We start from the raw sequence: 19,990 nt of genomic DNA, 5'->3' as shown, positions 1-19,990 counted from the left end.
ATTTTTTTTTTTATTATTATGAATAAAAGATGTTTAAAGAGCAATAATAGAATATCAAGTTGAATTATTGTCAAATATTTAGTGAAGAGTAAATTTTTGAGTCCTAAGAAGGTTGGGGTAATTAACTTGGACATAGATTTGATTTATGTAATATTGTGTGATTTTAACAAGTTAATAGCCACAATTATCCATAAAATCGGACCAAATATACGATATTAGCTTAAATAGGGCGATTTGGCACATCACATGGCATGTTTCATACATATATTAATGCTGTATTCTTATTATGATTGTCATATTTTAATTTTATATTATATTGAATTATGTAATTTGTACTTAGTATGGCCTTAGTTTTTAATTGATATTTCCCGAAATGAATGTGGATATCGATTCGGTTGTAATTAATGTGATCTCGTATCACTTTTATTTTTATTTTTATTTTTCTTTTTATAATGTATAAAGTAGAAAAGCTATGTAATTTATTTATCCCGGAGTTCCTTGAAGACGGTGCCATTCGGAAAGGCGTTCCGACAAAGACGGTATTGCCTCAGAGTTCGTGCCAAATGAAGTTCAAGGGACCAAGGAGTTGGTTTCCGAATTTGTAAATAGTTTATTAGATTTACTATTTTAGGAAGGCCATACTAGGATTTTATTATTTTGCTTTGCATTTGTTTTATATGTTTGCATGCATAGCCAAATCGCCATAACTACACATGCATCTCATATTTTATCGAATCATCGACCATGTCAATTATAATTATCGTTAGTTCACCGCTTTAGTTCACTAAAAACGAGATAGATAATAAATTTACAAGACCTCTCACTAAATAATAATTAAGAATTAGCCTTACCAAATAGTAGAACCATGAATCCCAATTTCATAAGAAAGTAGGCTCGGCTCACCGGGGTGCTAAACTTGTTACGTTGGGTAAGTGGGTGGTAAATTGTTACTACATCAAAATTTGGATTGAGCTCAACGGAAGTATTCGTGACCGTAGTCGCATGTGTTCCGGGCTAAAGATAAATATTAAAGTAATTTTATCGCCCGAAAGTTCTAGAAGTAGAATCGATTAAAGAGTTAATCCACCAAGTTATATTGATTAGGGATGAATCGGCTCACTGTGCCCGAGTTGATATGAATTTGGATCTCGGGATCATTTATAATAGTAGGGTAGAGGTCACTATATAAATCCTAAAACATGCTTAAATGTTTTTGTATAACAATGAATGTCTGTTTTTCCCACTATTTCGTTGTTTTATGTTGTTCTTTATTATCGCTCCTACTCATATATGATGTCATTTCGATTGTAACACTAGTCTCCGCTAAACCAGTATTACTTACGACAAATAGAATCTCTTTCTAAAATGAACCGTGTCGTAGGTTGTGGACTAGATCCATAAGAATCGTTCTATTCCATAGAACCCGATAGGAATTGTCCTATGCAAATATAAGATTAACATCTTAAATTCCTTACATACCTATGATTTCTTATGAAGAAATGTGAATAGAAGTAATGATTAATCAAAATATATTTTGATAATGTCTTCTATGCATCCACGGTTCAAAAGTCTTATTGCTCAAACTAAACACTTGTCATCAAAGAACTTAAGTTGTTACGCACATGACAATGTAAGATTGGTAAATTAATTTGTTAGAAATTTTGATTGACCAAATACCACTATAAAATTCATCCTTGTGAAGGATTGACAAAGAATTTATATGAAGATAAGTCTTCATCAAATAGAAATTCTTGAAGTCAGTTGGAGCAATAAGAAGTAAGTACTTATCTTAATCGTTAAGGATAGAACTAGGCTCGAAAGAGAAGGTGTTAGACACTAAAATAGAGACAAATCCCTAATAAGTAAAGATCAAGGAAGTTGGTCGTGTGAGACCAACATATTCCTTATTGAATATGTATGACATTGACATAGCATTCTTGCCAATTAACACATCATGAGTATTTGATACAAATTTGTGAACAATGTTAGATAATCCCACATTTCATAATTATGAAATATGGCAAAAGATGTCAAAACCACCTTTCTAAATGGGTATTTAGAGGAGGATGTGTTCATATCACAATCCGAGGGTTTTTCAAATCCTTGTAATCCTAATATTGAATAATCGTACGACGACTAGCAAGAATAAAGTCAGAAATTTACATGAATGGAACTAGGGTAGTTGCCATTTCATCCAAAGACATATAAGTGTTATAGTGTATTTATTGTATAAGACTCAAATTGGTGACCCCAATTATTTCTCGATTCTCGATTGAAATGGCATTTAGAAGACTAGTTTTGACTAGTGTCCCAACCATCTGATTGGGAATCTCTTGGTATGTGTGCGAATCTTGTATTCAAAGCAAGATTAATTCATGACTTCTTTCTAGAAAAGAATTATGAATAAAGCAAGATATTCGCCCTATTTAGAGTTTGAAGTGTATGGTCGAATACAATTTCAATCAAAAAGGGTTATTACTTCTTCATCTCTTTTACCAACGAACTAGGTAGATACTTGGTATCCACTTAATGAGGTAAGAAGAGAAATTCTTTGAATAAGTTCAATGAATGTTTAAAAAAGTATCAAAACCCACAGATTATAAAACCAAAGTATTAGTACTTTGTTAAAATGGGGAACAATAAAGTAATAACTTTGATTTACACCAAAAAGAATGTGATATGGTATCATAAGTTCTTCATTACGACATGATTGTATCTTTACTATAAAATTGGAAGTAGTTTCTATCACAATTTGTCTAATACTCCCTCCTATTCTTCTTTTTCTTCCCCTTTGGATGGGGCACAATATTTAAGGAAGTGAATAAAATATGAATTATGAATTGGGTGGGGTTTGGTGATAGGAGAGAGAATGAATAAAATAAGGAATTGTGAGTTGGGTGAGGTTTGGTGATAGGAGAGAGAAATGAATAATTATGAATTAAATAAGAAATTGTGAGTTGAGTGGGGTTTGGTGATAGGAGAGAGGAATGAATAAAATAAGATTAAAAGTTTCCAAAAAAGGAAAGGGGAAGAAAACCTGAATAATCCGTTTTAGGAAATAGGGAAGAAAATAGAGAATAGGAGGGAGTATTTATTTATTCCACTAAAACAAAACATAGTTAAAGCAATCAAGTACAATTCATATATGATATGATTAGGCATGGTACCTAAGTTGTAGCTTGTTTCGAAAGAAAACATATGCTCTCTCTTCCTACATGATCACGAGAACAAAGGATTTGTGGCTCGTGATGCTGTCTATTAGAGAAAAGAGGATTATTTCTTATAGACAGAGTGGGAGAAAATGTTCAAGAGCCACAAACTGAGAATAAGACGTAGGAAGATGTTCCTTCTTGGTCAAACTCAGTAGTTATTTCTTCGAAAGCTAAGTGGACAGGAGTCATATTATTTTAGAAAATAACAAACCTGTAACTTATTATGATGCTTTATCTAGTTCCAACTCCGCAAAAGTCCGAAGCAAGCATAAACATGAAAATGTTTATTTAGCTTGGTTGGTTGGTGACAAGGGTTTTGCATGCAACAACAATGCTTCATTGTATTCAGATATGATTTGATGTAGTTGGATTTTAAAATCATCTTGCATGAATTTTGTAAAATTGCAACCATCCTAAAGTAGGATGTGAACTTAAGAGGAAGTCTTAACTGCATGTCAAAGAGTTGAATTGTATGTTTTGATCATGTGATAAACATTTCTCGAATTGTCAAGTAGTTCTGTTTATACATGGAGTTTAGTGGGAGTAATGTGGTGTCATTAGTCTTATATGTAAAGGACATATTGATTATTGTGAATGATAGAAGACTTAGGAGAAGAATAATATTAGAGATTTGTGAGGTATCCAGACCTATAAAGATAGATCTAAGAGGATATTAGCGATAAATGAATATTCTTATATTGATAAGAGTCTAGACAAGTTCAAGATGTTGAACATGAAGAAATTTAATCCACTTGCTTCCGCTGCGGGATTAATTCATTACGCATAGATGTATCATCATTCTTATACCTCGTGTACTTGGAGTATGACGAGATGTTACAAATCGAATTTTTGAGAGAAGTCTCTATATAGCCATATAGTTCATTAGTTAGTTCTCTTGGAGCACTAAAGAAATGAAGCTAAGTGATTAGAATTGATATGGATTTATGTGCAAGGAGTTACACGATAACCATATTCTAATCACACTAGGATGGTTAGAGAACCATCTTGGCTATATTATTTAAGGAGGACATCTGCTAGATACGCTCTAGGCAGTAGAACAATGAGAGATTTTCAACGAAAATTAAGTACACTTGCAATTATGAAAAATGAAAGTAGGAAAAGATGTTATTAGGATTCGGTTTTATAAATTGGAGGAACCATGGTAGTTCATTCCAACAACCGAAGGTCCTATCCCTACACACTATGAGGATAGTGGGAGTGATTCCAAGGCTAAGGAACCTATCTCTAGATTGGATCTGGACATGTACTCAAAAGGTTGTTATAATAAAGATTATACAAAGAGAAATGGTATAAGGTTAGGGAAAGTGCAAAGTGTTGCTAAAACTTGCTAACTAAGGCCTTTTCATAGGCTAAGTATGATAAGTCATGCCATTTCAATTAAGTTGAGATGTATGGCTGTATTCAATATTGAGTATGGATTATAGATTATGTAGTAATTGATATGGTATCAATTTTACATATGTGATAATGCATTCATCGTTTGAGTTTTATGAAAAACTCTTCTATTACTTTGTTATATCCAAATAGGTTGTAAGGACAACGTTGAACCCTATTAAAGTGAACTGGATTAACATAGTATTGGCCCTAGTTGTTTATATGAGGTGACGTCTCGAAGTAACTAGAGTGTGATGCGATTGATGGCAAGTTCAAGTGCTATAAAGTCATGAGAGATGACTAGTCGATCACATAGGCTGACTGTATGGGATACTCTGTCGGGCTAATGACCGCTTATAGAATTCTGGAAATTTTTATAGCCTGGTCGTGGCGAGAGCTACTATAGTATTCTTATGAGTCGATTCATTGACTAAAGATTGTTCGCCTAAGATGGCACATTTCAGAGTGACTTTGATCTATGTTCTATGACTTCGTAATTGGGGTCAAATGGGCATGTTTTGGTTCATGATGAGCTGTGGCTATTCGAAGGGAAGAGTGCAATAGGAATTGTCCATCCCTGTCAGGGTTATCTTATATCTCAAGGCCACTCGAGGAGTAATGAACTGGAAATGCGTGGCCACGCTCGGAAGGTATCTACGGTAGATAATTCCGGTCAGACAGTTATTCTCTAGATCGAGGAAACCACTCATGATATGATCAAATGCAAGTACGACCTGCAAGACACGTTGCATTGAGTAGGAGATAGTAATAGAACAAGAGAATTGGTGAAGCACACTTGTCGCGGACAACTGGGAGATTGTTAAAGTTTTTGTCCTCGACAATAATGCGATCACATGTTTAAATCTCATATTAAGAATGCTGAGGGAATGTAATATTTTATTGTCAACTGATCCACATTAATCGGTAATGATTGGCTGGCTAGAGTTTGAGATTACTGTCGTATGACGGTGGTGATCAGTTGATCCCTTAAGGTCATACCTCTAGGGTAACACTCTTAATTGATTAATTAATTAATTGTATGTTGATACAAGTTAATTAATTCCTTAAAATTGAACAAATGATTTTATGAGTGAGAATACGTATCTTATTATAATTTGATTAAATAAGATTCGTACTAAGTAATTAAATTGTTTTATTACTTAGCTTTTATTATTGTTTGTGAAACAATTAAAATAAGAACGAATGGTTTATTATAAATACAAGTAGTTGTGATTTATAATTCTATGACCCATTTTAAGTACTCGTAATCATGAATTACTAGTTAATTTTTGTGTGATTTATTTTGTTTATATAATGATTTTTAATAAGTTAAAAATGCAGTATTAAGTAACATGTCTAGTAACATGTCCAATATGTCACACTACACAAATTCACAATTGACAAAGTTAAAATGGAGGTCACCTAATATGAGGTAAAACCGGTACAAAGGGTGTGATAGTGGCTGTTGTTTTGTCAATTATTTTATTAGCATGCTTAAGGATATAATGATGTGCCTTTTGCATAAAACAAGAACAACACCCTACCCTATACTTATATAAGAGAAAAAGGGTGTCTTAAAAAGAGAAGTGTGCTCCCCTATACACCCTAAGGAACCGACACCCCCTTCCTCTCTCATCATATTGAGTATTGTTCTCTACAATTATTCATTCACACAAATAATTATATTGATAATTTTCATATATTCTCTCTAGCTCTCGTGAAGAACTAATAAGAAAGAAAATCTAAAAAATCACTAATATTATTCTATCATTACTAGAAGTAGTAAACTATAATATTAGTTGTTAATTTTAGGGCACTTATATTAATTTCTAGTAACAAAATTAGTAAAATTATTAAGTGGGTTATCTTGGTACAAATCCTTGAGGAGTAGATTCTACTATTGAATCTAAGACCATCCTTGGAGCACTAGGATTTTCTTAAGAAGACTAATTTGGAAGGTGTCCAATTAGTATAACCATTCGGACCTCCTTTGTAAGTTGATTGATTTTCTTCTTACTTTATGTTTTTGTTATGCATGCATAAGATCTTATTAGTTTATGAATAAACTAAACATATATAGTTATTATATGTGTCTAATAAGAGGTTAATGAATCTTACAATTGGTATCAGAGCAATGGTTGTTGCATGCATAATCGGTCATTGTTTTTCCGAGTTAATAAGTTAACATATAAAACTTGAAATTTGTGATTTATGAGGATAAATACCACGAATTTTTTGCATGAATAAAATTCTGGTCCTAAATTAATTTTAGGTCATTTTGATGATTTATGGTAATTTATTGATTTTTAAAATGATTTTTAATATTTTTATTATATTTTATTGAATAAAATGACACTTAAAATACTAAAATTAGTTAGACTATGATTCTGACCTTGAAATTTTAATATAACCTCACATAAATATTTTACTTATTTTATGTAAAATTTCGTATAAAAGTGTTTTATATTGCATATTTTATGATTTTTACATGATAAAATGAATTAATTGGAGGTATTTTGGTTAAAATTAGTTAGACTTCGTCTCTGGCCATGAATTTTAGTATGTTGTCACATGGAATATTTACACACTGTATATAACTTTTGAAATAAAATGGTTTTATTTTGCATGATTTATGATTTTTACATATAAAAATAACATAAATAGTGACTATTTTAGCAAAAATAGCTAAAATGAATTTTATGGCATGAAATTTTTTCTCAATGTTGTATATCTGATATGAACATCAGATCTAAATTTGCATGTCAAATTTCATTTGATTTGGATGTTTATTGATTTTTATATTGTAAAATTGATAAATAGCAACTTTAAATAGTCATAATTGTAAATTCGATTTTTGGACATAAAAATTTGTCTTTTCCATGTTCTAGAAACTTATATAGAATATTCAAAATTTTAATTTTGATTTATTGCATAATTTTATGTTTAATTTGGAATTAAAGGGTTAAAATTATGTATTATGCGATTTATTTGTTAAGTAAATAAAAAATATTCTATGGGAATATTTTATTAAAATTTTGGAATGTTGGAAATTTTCCAGAATATACAAAATTATGATTTTAAAGTTTTTTCGAATTTTATGACTTATTGGGAATTATTTCCTTATTATTATGAATGAAAGATGTTTAAAGAGCAATAATAGAATATCAAGTTGAATTATTGTCAAATATTTAGTGAAGACTAAATTTTTGAGTCCTAAGAAGGTTGGGGTAATTAACTTGGACGTAGATTTGATTTATGTAATATTGTGTGATTTTAACAAGTTTTTTTTTTGGGAAAAAGGTAAGTATTATATTATAATTATCGTCACCCATACAAAATTGTGCTACTCATGCTAATTACAAATCATTCATCCTCTACAAATTGTATCTATCCAATCATGGACTCTCCCTATGTTTGAACATTTGCCACATCCACGTATCCTCATTCTAGTGTCAACCTTACATTGCTGTACCAGATTTTTGGGAAGTGGCACAACCTCCTCTATTCGGCTTCTGTTTCGACTGGCCCATATGTGATTCATTAGACTCGCCAAAACCATTTCTACAATCTGCTTCATCAATAGAGATCTTACCCTATACTGCACCCACCATTCAATAACCCCCTGTACAGGTATCTTTATCATCAGCCATTGTTCAACCAGCATCAAACATCGTTTACTGAATTCACATTGAAAGAACAAATGGTCAATGGACTCAGCTGCATCCCCACACAGATAGCATTCATTTTCATGAACAATGTTCATCTTCATCAGCCTATCCATTGTCAATAACCGGTTATGAGCAATTAACCATACAGTAAATTTATGTCTTGGTATAATCAGGTGGTTAGTGATCCGGGGGTGCCAGGCCTGTCAGATACTCCTCAACCAACCAGTCATACCCCAATTTGATAGTATATGTCCCAGTCCCCTGCAAGAGAAGAAGAGGTTTCATTGCTTCCTTTACTCCACAAATTTTCTTCCAGGCCCAACTAACACCCACACCAGGTTTATACTCCAACCAATCCTGCTGTTTTATATAGACAGAGTGAATCCATCTTACCCATAAATGATCAGTTTTGGCCGCAATCCACCATACATATTTAGCAATTGCTGCAAGATTCCACCAGTATAGTTGTTTTAAGCCCAACCCTCCCTTTTTAGTTGACTGACACACTTGACTCCAGGCAACCAAAGCAGGTCTGGTTGTGCTATCATTCCCATGCCATAGAAACTGCCTGCATTGTTCTTCAATTTTGTTGATGATAGTCTTTGGGAGTATGAAAATACGAGCCTAGTAGTTATGCAACGTGCTTAGGACTGATTTGATAAGAACAACCCTCCCAGCATAGGAGAGTTTTCTTGCTCCTAATCCTCTAATTCTGGCACTGATTCTCTCAGTGAGGCAATGACACTCCTCCACCCCAGGCCTTTTAGGAGTAGTGGTTACACCCAAATACTTAAAAGGAATCGTGCCCCTTCTCATCCCTGACACCCTTTCCAGCATAATCATAGTTTGTGCATCAACACCATTACTATACATGCTAGATTTGTTTTGGTTCATGCAAAGCCCAGAGCCATTTGAAAAGGATTTAAATGCTCTTAACAATAAAACCACAGACTTCTTATCCCCCCTGCAAAACATGATTAAATCATCCGCAAAACAGAGATGACTTAACTGAACCCTCTTGCAAAAAGGATGAAACCTGAAGTCAGGCTGCTGCTGAACCCACTCCAGTATCCTACTTAAGTACTCAAGACAAATTGTAAAAAGCAAAGGTGATAATGGGTCACCCTGCCTTAAACCCCTCTTACCCTGGAAAAACCCAAAGACTTCACCATTAAAGGCTATTGAATAAGTAGGAGTAGACACACACTGCATGAGGAGACCCACCACATGATTAGGAAACCCCATAGCTGTTAACATCTCTTGCAGAAAAGACCACTCAACACTATCATAGGCTTTTTGTAAGTCAATCTTCATTAAAAGTCTGGGAGAGCAAGCTTTTCTCTTATACATTTTAACCAAATCCTGAGTCAACAAGATATTCCCAACTATGTCCCTTCCTTTCACAAAGGCACTCTGGGAGGGACTAATAATATCAGGCATAATTGTACTGAGCCTATTACAAAGAACCTTGGCAACACACTTGTAGATGGTGTTGCAACAGGCTATAGGCCTAAATTGAGTCACATTCTCTGGGGCATCTATTTTTGGAACCAGGGTAATAGTAGTTGTATTACACTCCTTCAGCAATTTACCAGAATGAATGACACTCCTCACAGCAGCACTCACTCCCACTCCTACAATAGCCCAACAATCCTTAAAGAACTGGCTACTGTAACCATCTGGACCAGGTGCTTTGGTACCACGAATGGAATACATAGCCTGTCTGACCTCCTCATCTGTTACTGGAGCATTCAGAATGGCCAGGTGAGCTGCAGTGATGCATTTACCCTTGGTAACAAGATGGCTGTGTACTGGACTTAATTTCTTAGAGGTCCCAAGAAGCTCTTTATAATAGTTTTCAAAGGCTTCTTGAATCTCCTCAGGTTTAGTGCACAGCTTGCCATTCATATCCTTAATTTGATACACCTTATTCCTCATTCTCCTTTGTTTGATACTGGCATGATAATAAGAAGTATTTTCATCCCCCTCACTCATCCATTTCTCCTTGGATTTCTGAAGGAGATACTGCTCCCTTGCTTTCTTCAGTAGCATCAACTCCTTTGCACAAGCAGTTTCAGCATCACAAAGCCCCTTATTTAGAGGATCCTGAATCAATTGAGTCTGAAACTCTTTAAGGGATATTTCTGCAACTCTTGTGATATTTTCAATGTCACTAAAGTTGTTATTATTAAGCTCCCTAAGCCCCTTCTTCAGCATCTTAAGTTTTGTCACCACCTTGTACATGGGAGTGCCCTGAATATCCTTATACCAACTATTCTGAACAATTCCCTCAAACTCCTCCACAAGAGACCACATATTAAAATACTTAAAAGAGGGCCTCTCCTAGGCATATCAGCAGTTAATTTAATCAAGCATGGGCAATGATCAAACAACCCTTCAGGTAAAAAATTTGCATAACATTCAGGAAAAGTGGTTAGCCAATCTGCATTGATAAGCACTCTGTCCAGTTTACTATAAACCTTGGTCCCATTCTCATGTTTGTTGTTCCACGTGAAGAAAGCTCCAACGGTTTTCATTTCAATAAGATTACAGTTCAGGACCATTTGTCTCATTGGTAAAACATCATTCCAAGAGACAAGTGCCCCCCCCCAATTCTCTCATTGATGTTCATCAGACTATTGAAATCATCACAGATCATCCAAGCACTGTCAACTCCTCTACTAATCTGAGTAAGCTCAGTCCAAAGCCCAACTCTCTCCTGCTCCTTATTAAACCCATACACCAGTGTAAACCAAAAGGTAATGCCCCTCGCCTTTATCACAGGACCGCAGTATGAATAACCTGAGCACTAATACACCTAACATCTACCAGAAATTGACTAGGCTGCCAAATTAACCAGAGACGTCCCCCTTTATGCTTGCTACTATTAGTGTAAATAGACCAATTATTGCAGATATTGTTTCTAGCTTTAACCCAATTACTACTTCTTATTTTAGTTTCTATTAAAACAAACAGTCCCACCTTATTTTGATTAAGGAACCACTTTATTTCATTCTGTTTATTTATACTATTCATACCCCTAATGTTCCAAAACCCTATACTACCCATTCTCAAGCTGCAATTTCATGAGACCCCTCTTACCAGCACTCACACTCCTAGAAATTGAGAGATTCAGAGCATCCATAAAAGTTATACCTCGAGGAGTATACTGTCTACTCTCAGGGAACTCTTGTCTCATCATTCTAGATAAGATTCTCCTTGGGAAAGACTGTCTTTCACCCCCCCCCTTCACAGGAGCATCCACAGGAGACTCCGTCCTTGCTGGCACAGGCTGAGTTGGAGTACACACAGGCGTACTGGAGCTGGAGTGGCATGCTGCACAGGAGGTTTAGGAACATTCTGTTTAGGACCATTCTTCTGTTGAGGGTGTGGCACTGGAACAGCAGGCTTTGGTTTGGGTCTCCAAACTTTTTTTGGGACTCCTGTCACCTCGCCCTTCCTGCACTCTTCTTTCAGATGCCCCATCCCCTTACATTTTGTACAGAGAAGAGGCAACCAATCATACTCAACACGCACTGTCTGAAGTTGACCCAATTCATCCTTGAACTTAATCTCCTTAGGGTAAGACTGCCCAATTTGTACTTCAACAAGCACCCGAGCAAACCCAAAAAAACTACGATTAGCTGTAGAGTCATCACATTTAATGAAGCTCTTAACCTCCTCTCCTAGTTTCCTCAGACTATCTTTCCCCCAGAATTTCACCTCAAGACCATACAATTTCATCCAGATAGGTACTCGTTGCACATCATGTTTGATAAGCGCTACATCAGGACTCCATTCCTTAATGATAACGGGCTTGTTATCAAACATTAAGTGACCATTTCTTAGAATTTCCTGCTGCTGCGCTTTTGTTTTAAATCTCACCATAAAAATCCCATTCGGTAGAAAAGACACTTTATCAACGCCATTATTTGGCCACACTCTCTTCACAAATCCAGTTATAACAGAACTCGGGGGATTAGCTCCAAGAATATAACAAAACACAGCAGTTGACCAAAATGATATCTCACCTTCAACATCACCAGGCAACAATTGAAGGATAGGACGTTCTAATGGTGCTTCCACTTCCGCTTCAGCATCAGATTCGGATTCCACATCTTCTACAATAGGTTCAAGCTCCGACTCAAATCGCAGAGGCGAAACCCTAAGAGAAGGTCGTCCTGCAGATTTGGGGGAACTTGATTTTTGATTATTATTATTCTTACTAGTACTAGCTTCAGATAAATCTGATTGTTGTGAATTTTTTTGATTAATAGGATTATTATTACTAGTTTTATTGAGATTATTTTTCTGTTTCTTACGTTTCGCCATTGCAAGTCGAAGAAATCAGAAATCGCTCTCTCTCACTAGTTTCTCTCTCATTTGTTTGTGTCCGTGATTTTAACAAGTTAATAGTCACAATTATCCATAAAACCGGACCAAATATACGATATTAGCTTAAATAGGGCGATTCGGCACATCACATGGCATGTTTCATACATATATTAATGCTATATTTTTATTATGATTGTCATATTTTAATTTTATATAATTTTGAATTATGTAATGTAACACTACGGATTCTCTTTGGAGCCTACTCGACCGAGTAGAGCCTACTCGGCCGAGTAGTGCTCTGAGTGCGTGTTATTTTGGTTCTGCCGAGGAATACTCGGCCGAGTATAGTGAATACTCGACCGAGTATTGGACACTCGGCCGAGTATGCACTTACTCGACCGAGTGTCCGGTTTGGCGGAGTGTTATTTCGACGGTTTGATTAGGGAATGTTTAGGGTATTTTATACAACCGCGTCAGTTTCTAATATCATTTTCAAAAGCTTTATCATTTCTACGTTAACCTAATCACACCCAAATCATTCCCTAATCCTCCTCTTAAGCATTCCGTAGCGTCATTGTGTGGATAATCGTCGTGGTTCTTGCGTTAAGTTCTCGTTACACTGTTGGTAAGTTCTATCGTTGTAATTATTGCATCTTTTTGGGTTACTGTACATTTATATGGGAAGGGGATGTTGGGAATTGTACAAAGTGTAATTGTGTTGTATGATCATTGTATAGAAGAAGACTTCGTAGAGGAGCCTTTTTGATTGTCCGTGTTGCATACTGCTGTGATTGCTAAGGTAGGGTTTCCCTACTCAGTTTACTGTGCTTTACATGACTTGTTGTTGTAATTATCGTCGTCTATTGATCATCGTAGAATGAAGGTTTTGTGACAGTGTTGGTGTGAGGGGATCGAGATGACAGTAATGTCATGTGATAGTGATTGTGGTGGAGTCACTTGCGGGAGTGGCTTCACACCCTAGTTCGCCCTCCGTGGAACCCGCCACGGGAGGGGATGTGCACATTAAGGGACAGGGATCGTTGTCGCTCGTTGAGGAGCTGGACTAGGTGGGATCGGCTGCGGTCACCCACTGGCGGCGAGGATTACCTGTTGCGATGGGTAATCTGGCAGGGCTACACACTTTAGTGTGTAGTCGGTTACTATGTGAGCTTGGGTGATTGGGAGTTGATGATGATCAGACGAGTATTGCATTTGTTTGTCTTGTTTGTTGCATAATACTGACCCCGTTGTTGTTTGTGGAATCTGCGGTGATCCATTCGGGGATGGTGAGCAGGCTTGACAGGTTTTGCTAGTGAGAGCTTGGGGATTATCTTGGGAGATTTGCCACCACGAGTCATAGCATCACCGTCTGAGTCTTAGCGAGTTTTCTTTTATTGTTAAGACCTTGAAGTTGTATTTCGTTAGACAGTATTTGGTTTTGGATATTGTAAACTTTGCATTTTACATTACTTTAATAATGATGCTCAATTCAGACGCTTTGGTATATACTAACCTCGGGAAACCGAGATGGTAACGCACTTTCATGGTAGGGTGGTCCTGGTAAGGCACCTTGGTATGAGGGGGTGTTACAAAGTGGTATCAGAGCCGAAGATTCCGGCACCTAAACAAATGAATTTAATGAACCTAGGGAGTCTAAATAAAATGAACCCGGGGAGAGTTGTTTGGAGCTACCGCAAAGACTCGGGAGACGTCCCGGAGTCGCACATTGGCCCTTACTAACTCGAGCCGGTAACATGGGGGAAAGTGTGATGAGGACTAGGCTTTGTATGTGCACGTATGTGAAGATACATGTTGGTAAAAGTCGATAGTTGCATATATGTGTGATGAAGTTCTTAACTGTTGTGATGGGAGGAGTGGTAGATGAAACGGGTTGTGATTTCAACGTTGGATTTAGCATATGTGCAAATTGGATGCTGATATGGTTACAATATGGTGTTAAAGCTTTAATATATGCATTACATGCTGACGTGATTATAACATAGTTTTAAATCCTTAAGTATTTACTGCGGGAATAGTGAGCATGATAGGGGGGATCGTAACCTGTATATCTGTTTATATAGCGTAACTCGGCCGAGCAGCGCAGGTACTCGACCGAGTATGGAGTACTCGGCCGAGTAGCCAAAAACTCGACCGAGTGTTGTTTGATGGAAAGTAACAGTTGCTACTGTTTGTGATTACTCGACCGAGTATGAGAGTATACTCGACCGAGTATAGGCCACTCGGCCGAGTGTTATTACACTCGACCGAGTGTTCTTTTTGTGTTTTGACGGTTGTCTCTGGAGTCGATACTCGACCGAGTGGCTGGGAGGATACTCGACCGAGTTATCTTTACTCGACCGAGTATGATGTATACTCGGCCGAGTGTTCTTATGGCGGAAGGAGTGTTAAATTTTGAGCATGTGTTTACGTTTTTTTTCTTTCTTATCAGCTCAAAATGCCGCCCAAAAGAACTCCCACGCAGATCCAAGCTTCAGAGATGTCTCTTGATGAGGTTGCTCGCATGATTGAGCAACAAGAGGCTCTCCTTAAAGCTCTCAAAAATGTGGGAAAAGGAAACGAGAAGACGATGGATGCAACCCAGCTTAGCATCAACATTGCTCGTTTCCACCCTCCCACATATGACGGGGTAGGTGAACCAAAGCTGCTCGAGAAGTGGCACCGTGAGATTGAAGCTCTCATGGAGATGGTTAAGTGCCCCGAGGACATGATTGTTGAGCAGGTAGTGTACTACCTAAGAGGAGAAGCCGCAGTTTGGTGGCAGAACGTCAAGGATGATGCTAGAGCTTACTACCAGGCGGAAGGGGCTATTCCGTGGTCTGGGTTGAAGAGTGCTATGAGAGAGCAGTTTGTGCCGGAGCATATCCGACACAAGATGAGATCCGACTTTGAATCTTTCACTATGTCTGAGGAGATGACAGTCACTGACTACTATCATCGGTTTATGGAGCTATCTCGTTATGTGGAAGATTTGCAGCTCGGACAAAGAGGTTTGGCTCTCCGATTTGAGAGGGGTTTGTCTGCTAAGATCGTGAGTCGTATGCCGGCTGGGGTTGCTACTGACCTCAAGGAAGTGTATCTGAGAGCGGGTCAAGCTGAGAGAATGGTGGATCTCTCAAGGGAGATCGAGGAGAGGATCACATGAAAAGAGGAAGGCTGATAGTGGGAACAACAATCAGCCAACCAACAAGAAAGGGAATTTCAATCATGCCAAGGCTTTCTCTAGTGGAGCTGGTTTCTCTGGAGGTTCTCGTGGTTGGGGAAAGAATGGAGGTCGGGCTGTGAGTGACAACACCAACCTTACGTGTTTCAACTGTGGTGGGATAGGCCACAAAAGGCGGGAATGCACGAGCTACAAGCCCGGCAATGGTTCAGGAGCTCGATCAGGAAATTTCTCTCAGGGGCCGACTCAGAGTTTTGCTAGCAACCGACCGGGAGGTTCATGGGGCAATAGAGGTGGACAGGGTAACCAGGGCGGTTACAACCTCGGTGGTGGTGGATCTTATCAGCGCCAGAATAACAGTGTCACCCAGGATTCGGCAGCTAAGCCAAGTACCTCCAATGCTTCAGTTCAGGGTGGAGGACAGAAGAATAGTGGAAAGCTCTTCATGATGGATAAGCAGGAAGCACAAGATGATGCTCATTTAGTTACCGGTACCTTTCTTGTTAATAATGTACCGTCCTTTGTTTGGTTTGATTCCGGGGCTACACATTCTTTTGTGTCTAAAAGTCATGCTATGTCTATGGGTTTGGGACAGTTTGAGGTTGTAAAAGATGATGTGTTCATACCTTCGGGGGAGTCTGTGTCGTGTCTCAAGTTATATAAGGGTATATCTATGGTGATTGGAGGGGTAGATTTACCAAGAACCCGTTAGAGTTTCCTAAGGATGGGTTTGAGGTGATTGTCGGAATGGATTGGCTAGGTAGGTATGACGCCAGGATAGATTGTAGACAAAAGAGAGTGTCTTTAAAGGGTCCCAAGGGTGTTAAGGTGTCCTATAGAGGGTTTGTGATAAGGCCTAAGTGTAGGTTTATAGCGGTTATGACTTTAAAGTCATGTTTAAGGAAGAAGTGTCCCTTAATTCTTTGTCATGTGAGAGATCACCGAGTAGAGCCGCCGACAACTTCTGAGATTTCCGTGGTGAAAGAATTTGAAGATGTATTTCCTGAGGAAATACCGAGTTTGCCTCCCAAGAGGGATGTCGATTTCAGCGTGGAGCTTAAGCCGGGAACGAGTCCTATATCCAAAGCACCTTATCGTATGTCACCCAAAGAGTTGGCTGAGTTGAAGAAGCAGATACATGAGTTGTTAGACAAGGGTTATATCAGGCCTAGCGTGTCACCGTGGGGAGCTCCAGTTCTTTTTGTAAAGAAGAAAGATGGGAGTATGAGATTGTGCATTGATTACAGAGAGCTCAATCGGGTTACAGTGAAGAATAAGTATCCGTTGCCAAGGATTGACGATTTGTTCGATCAGCTAAGTGGAGCTGGTGTGTTCTCTAAGATTGATCTGAGGTCGGGGTATCATCAACTGAGGATAGCGGATAAGGACATTCCTAAAACAGCGTTCCGATCTCGTTATGGTCACTACGAGTATGTAGTGATGCCTTTTGGGTTGACCAATGCGCCAGCAGCTTTTATGGATTTGATGAACCGGATCTTCACACCGTTTTTGGATAGGTTTGTGGTTGTTTTCATCGACGATATCCTAGTTTATTCCAAGACTAAGGAAGAGCACGAAGAGCACTTGAGGATAGTTTTGCAGACTTTGAGAGAAAATCAGCTCTATGCCAAGTTATCCAAGTGTGAGTTCTGGTTAGAGGAAGTGGCTTTTCTAGGCCATGTAATATCCAAGAAGGGGGTATCTGTGGATCCTAGTAAGATTGAGGCCGTTACCAAGTGGGAATCGCCGAAGAATGTTGCTGAGATTCGGAGTTTCTTAGGCCTTGCTGGCTACTACAGGAGATTTGTGAAAGATTTCTCTACCATAGCACGGCCTATGACATCCTTGATGAGGAGGGAAGTCAGATTTGTTTGGGATGAGAGTTGTGAAACGGCGTTTGAGACCTTAAAAGAACGCTTGACCACAGCTCCTATCCTAGCCTTGCCAGAGGGTTGTGAGAACTTTGAGGTCTATACCGACGCTTCAAAGAACGGTCTAGGTTGTGTTTTGATGCAGGGAGGGAAAGTGATAGCTTATGCTTCGAGGCAGTTGAAGCAATATGAGGAGAATTACCCTACTTATGATTTGGAGTCGGGTGCGATTGTGTTCGCTCTTAAGATTTGGAGGCACTACCTTTATGGCGCAACTTTTAAGGTGTTCTCTCGATCATAAGAGTCTAAAGTATATATACACTCAGAAGGAGCTTAACATGCGACAGAGGCGGTGGATGGAGCTGATTGGAGATTATGATATGGAGATCATCTATCACGAGGGTAAAGCTAATGTTGTCGCAGATGCTTTGAGTAGGAAGAGCGTTCAATCGCTGTGTACATCTATGTCCTTGCTGAAGTTGAGAGATGAGATGTCTAGATTGGGGATCTTTATGATTCGAGAGGGGAATACCATCGGGGATTTGACGATCGAGCCAGAGTTGTATGAAAACATCAAAAGCAAGCAAGAGCTTGATCCTAAGATCCAGGAGTGGAAGTCTAAGGTAGAGAGTGGAGCAGCTTCCAGGTTCTCTATACATCCAGATGGGAGTGTTCGTTTTGATGGGAGATGGTGTGTTCCTGATGATGAAGAGGTAAGGAGAATGATCTTGTCAGAGGCTCATTGCACTCCTTATTCAGTTCACCCGGGTGGTGACAAGCTTTACAGAGACCTTAAGAAGACTTTTTGGTGGCCGAACATAAAGAGAGATGTAGCTGAGTTTGTGGCTAGATGTTTGACTTGCCAAAGGGTCAAAGGTGAACAAAGGAGACCTCAAGGTAAGATTCAGTCTCTGACAGTGCCCGAGTGGAAGTGGGAGTCGATCTCCATGGACTTTATTGTGGGTTTACCTAGGTCACAACAAAGTAACAACATGATTTGGGTGATTGTGGATCGGTTAACCAAATCAGCCCATTTCGTCCCCATGAAGGATACTTGGTCTAAGATGCAGCTGGCATTGGGTTACAGAAAGCATGTGGTTCGGTTACATGGTATTCCGAAAGATATTGTTTTCGATCGTGATGCGAGGTTCATATCAAAGTTTTGGCAAGAACTGCAAGAGTTCTTTGGTACAACGCTGAAGATGAGTACACTTTTCATCCGGAAACCGATGGTCGGTCGAAACGGACCATCAAGACCTTAGAAGACATGCTAAGGGCATGTGTTATGGACTTTGGAGGCAGTTGGGAAGACAGACTTGATTTGATCGAGTTTTCATACAATAATAGTTATCATACAAGCATTGGGATGGCACCTTTTGAAACTTTGTATGGCCGGAAATGCCGAAGTCCAGTTTGTTGGGATGATAGTTCCGAGACAGTGGTTTTAGGGCCACAATTGGTTCAAGATATGGTTGAGCAAATCCAGTTGATTCGCCAAAAGATGAGAGCAGCTCAAGATCGTCAGAAGAGCTACGCCGACTTACACCGCAGGGACATTGAGTTCGCGGTAGGTGACAAGGTGCTTTTGAAAGTGTCACCTATGCGAGGTGTTATGAGGTTTGGGAAAAAGGGTAAGCTAAGCCAAAAGTTTATAGGTCCTTATGAAATTCTGGACCGTGTTGGCGAGGTAGCCTACAGGTTAGCTTTACCACCAGCTTTGGATAGAGTGCACAATGTTTTTCATGTGTCTCAACTCCGGAAATATGTGAGTGATCCGTCGCACATCCTCGAGATGGAGAACATCGAACTTGATGAATCCTTGTCCTATGCCGAGATTCCTAAAGAAATTCTTGATCGCAAGGTTCGTAAGACCCGGAATGGTGAGACGGTCTTACTCAAGGTCCTTTGGTCTAATCATAATGTGGAGGAAGCCACATGGGAACCTGAGGAAGCTATGCGAGAACGTTTTCCTAACCTTTTTGATCAGGTATGTTTGGTTACGGGGACGTAACCGTTATCTTTTTAGGCGGGTAGGAGATGGTCGCGATGGTGTTTTGTGGTTTCTTTTCTTTATTTGGCTCGAGTCGGGAGATGCGTTTGGGGTAACTTGTTGTGATGCTTGTATAGTTCCTTGGAGTTGTCTCATGTGATTGTCATAGTCGTGTGACATAGTGTTGTGCTTGCTTGTGTAGTAGAGTGTGAACTTCGGGACGAAGTTCTTTTTAGGGGGAAAGATTGTAACACTACGGATTCTCTTTGGAGCCTACTCGACCGAGTAGAGCCTACTCGGCCGAGTAGTGCTCTGAGTGCGTGTTATTTTGGTTCTGC

The 19,990-nt window shown here is 38.7% G+C and overlaps 1 protein-coding gene across 1 annotated transcript in view; it reads left to right on the top strand.

Annotated features, from left to right (window-relative positions):
- The first annotated feature begins 19,098 nt into the window (after positions 1-19,098).
- The window catches only part of LOC141649492 (uncharacterized), a 38,617-nt gene continuing 37,725 nt past the window's right edge, over positions 19,099-19,990 (top strand). Inside the window, exon 1 of the mRNA XM_074458182.1 lies at positions 19,099-19,649. Within this exon, the coding sequence (XP_074314283.1) occupies positions 19,131-19,649 (519 nt within the window). The 5' untranslated portion in view covers positions 19,099-19,130. The remainder of the gene's footprint in view (positions 19,650-19,990) is intronic.

The sequence above is a fragment of the Silene latifolia genome, chromosome 3 (genome assembly GCF_048544455.1).
Source record: "Silene latifolia isolate original U9 population chromosome 3, ASM4854445v1, whole genome shotgun sequence".
In the NCBI taxonomy this organism is placed as follows: Eukaryota; Viridiplantae; Streptophyta; class Magnoliopsida; order Caryophyllales; family Caryophyllaceae; genus Silene; species Silene latifolia.
This window is presented reverse-complemented; position numbering and strand designations above follow the sequence as displayed.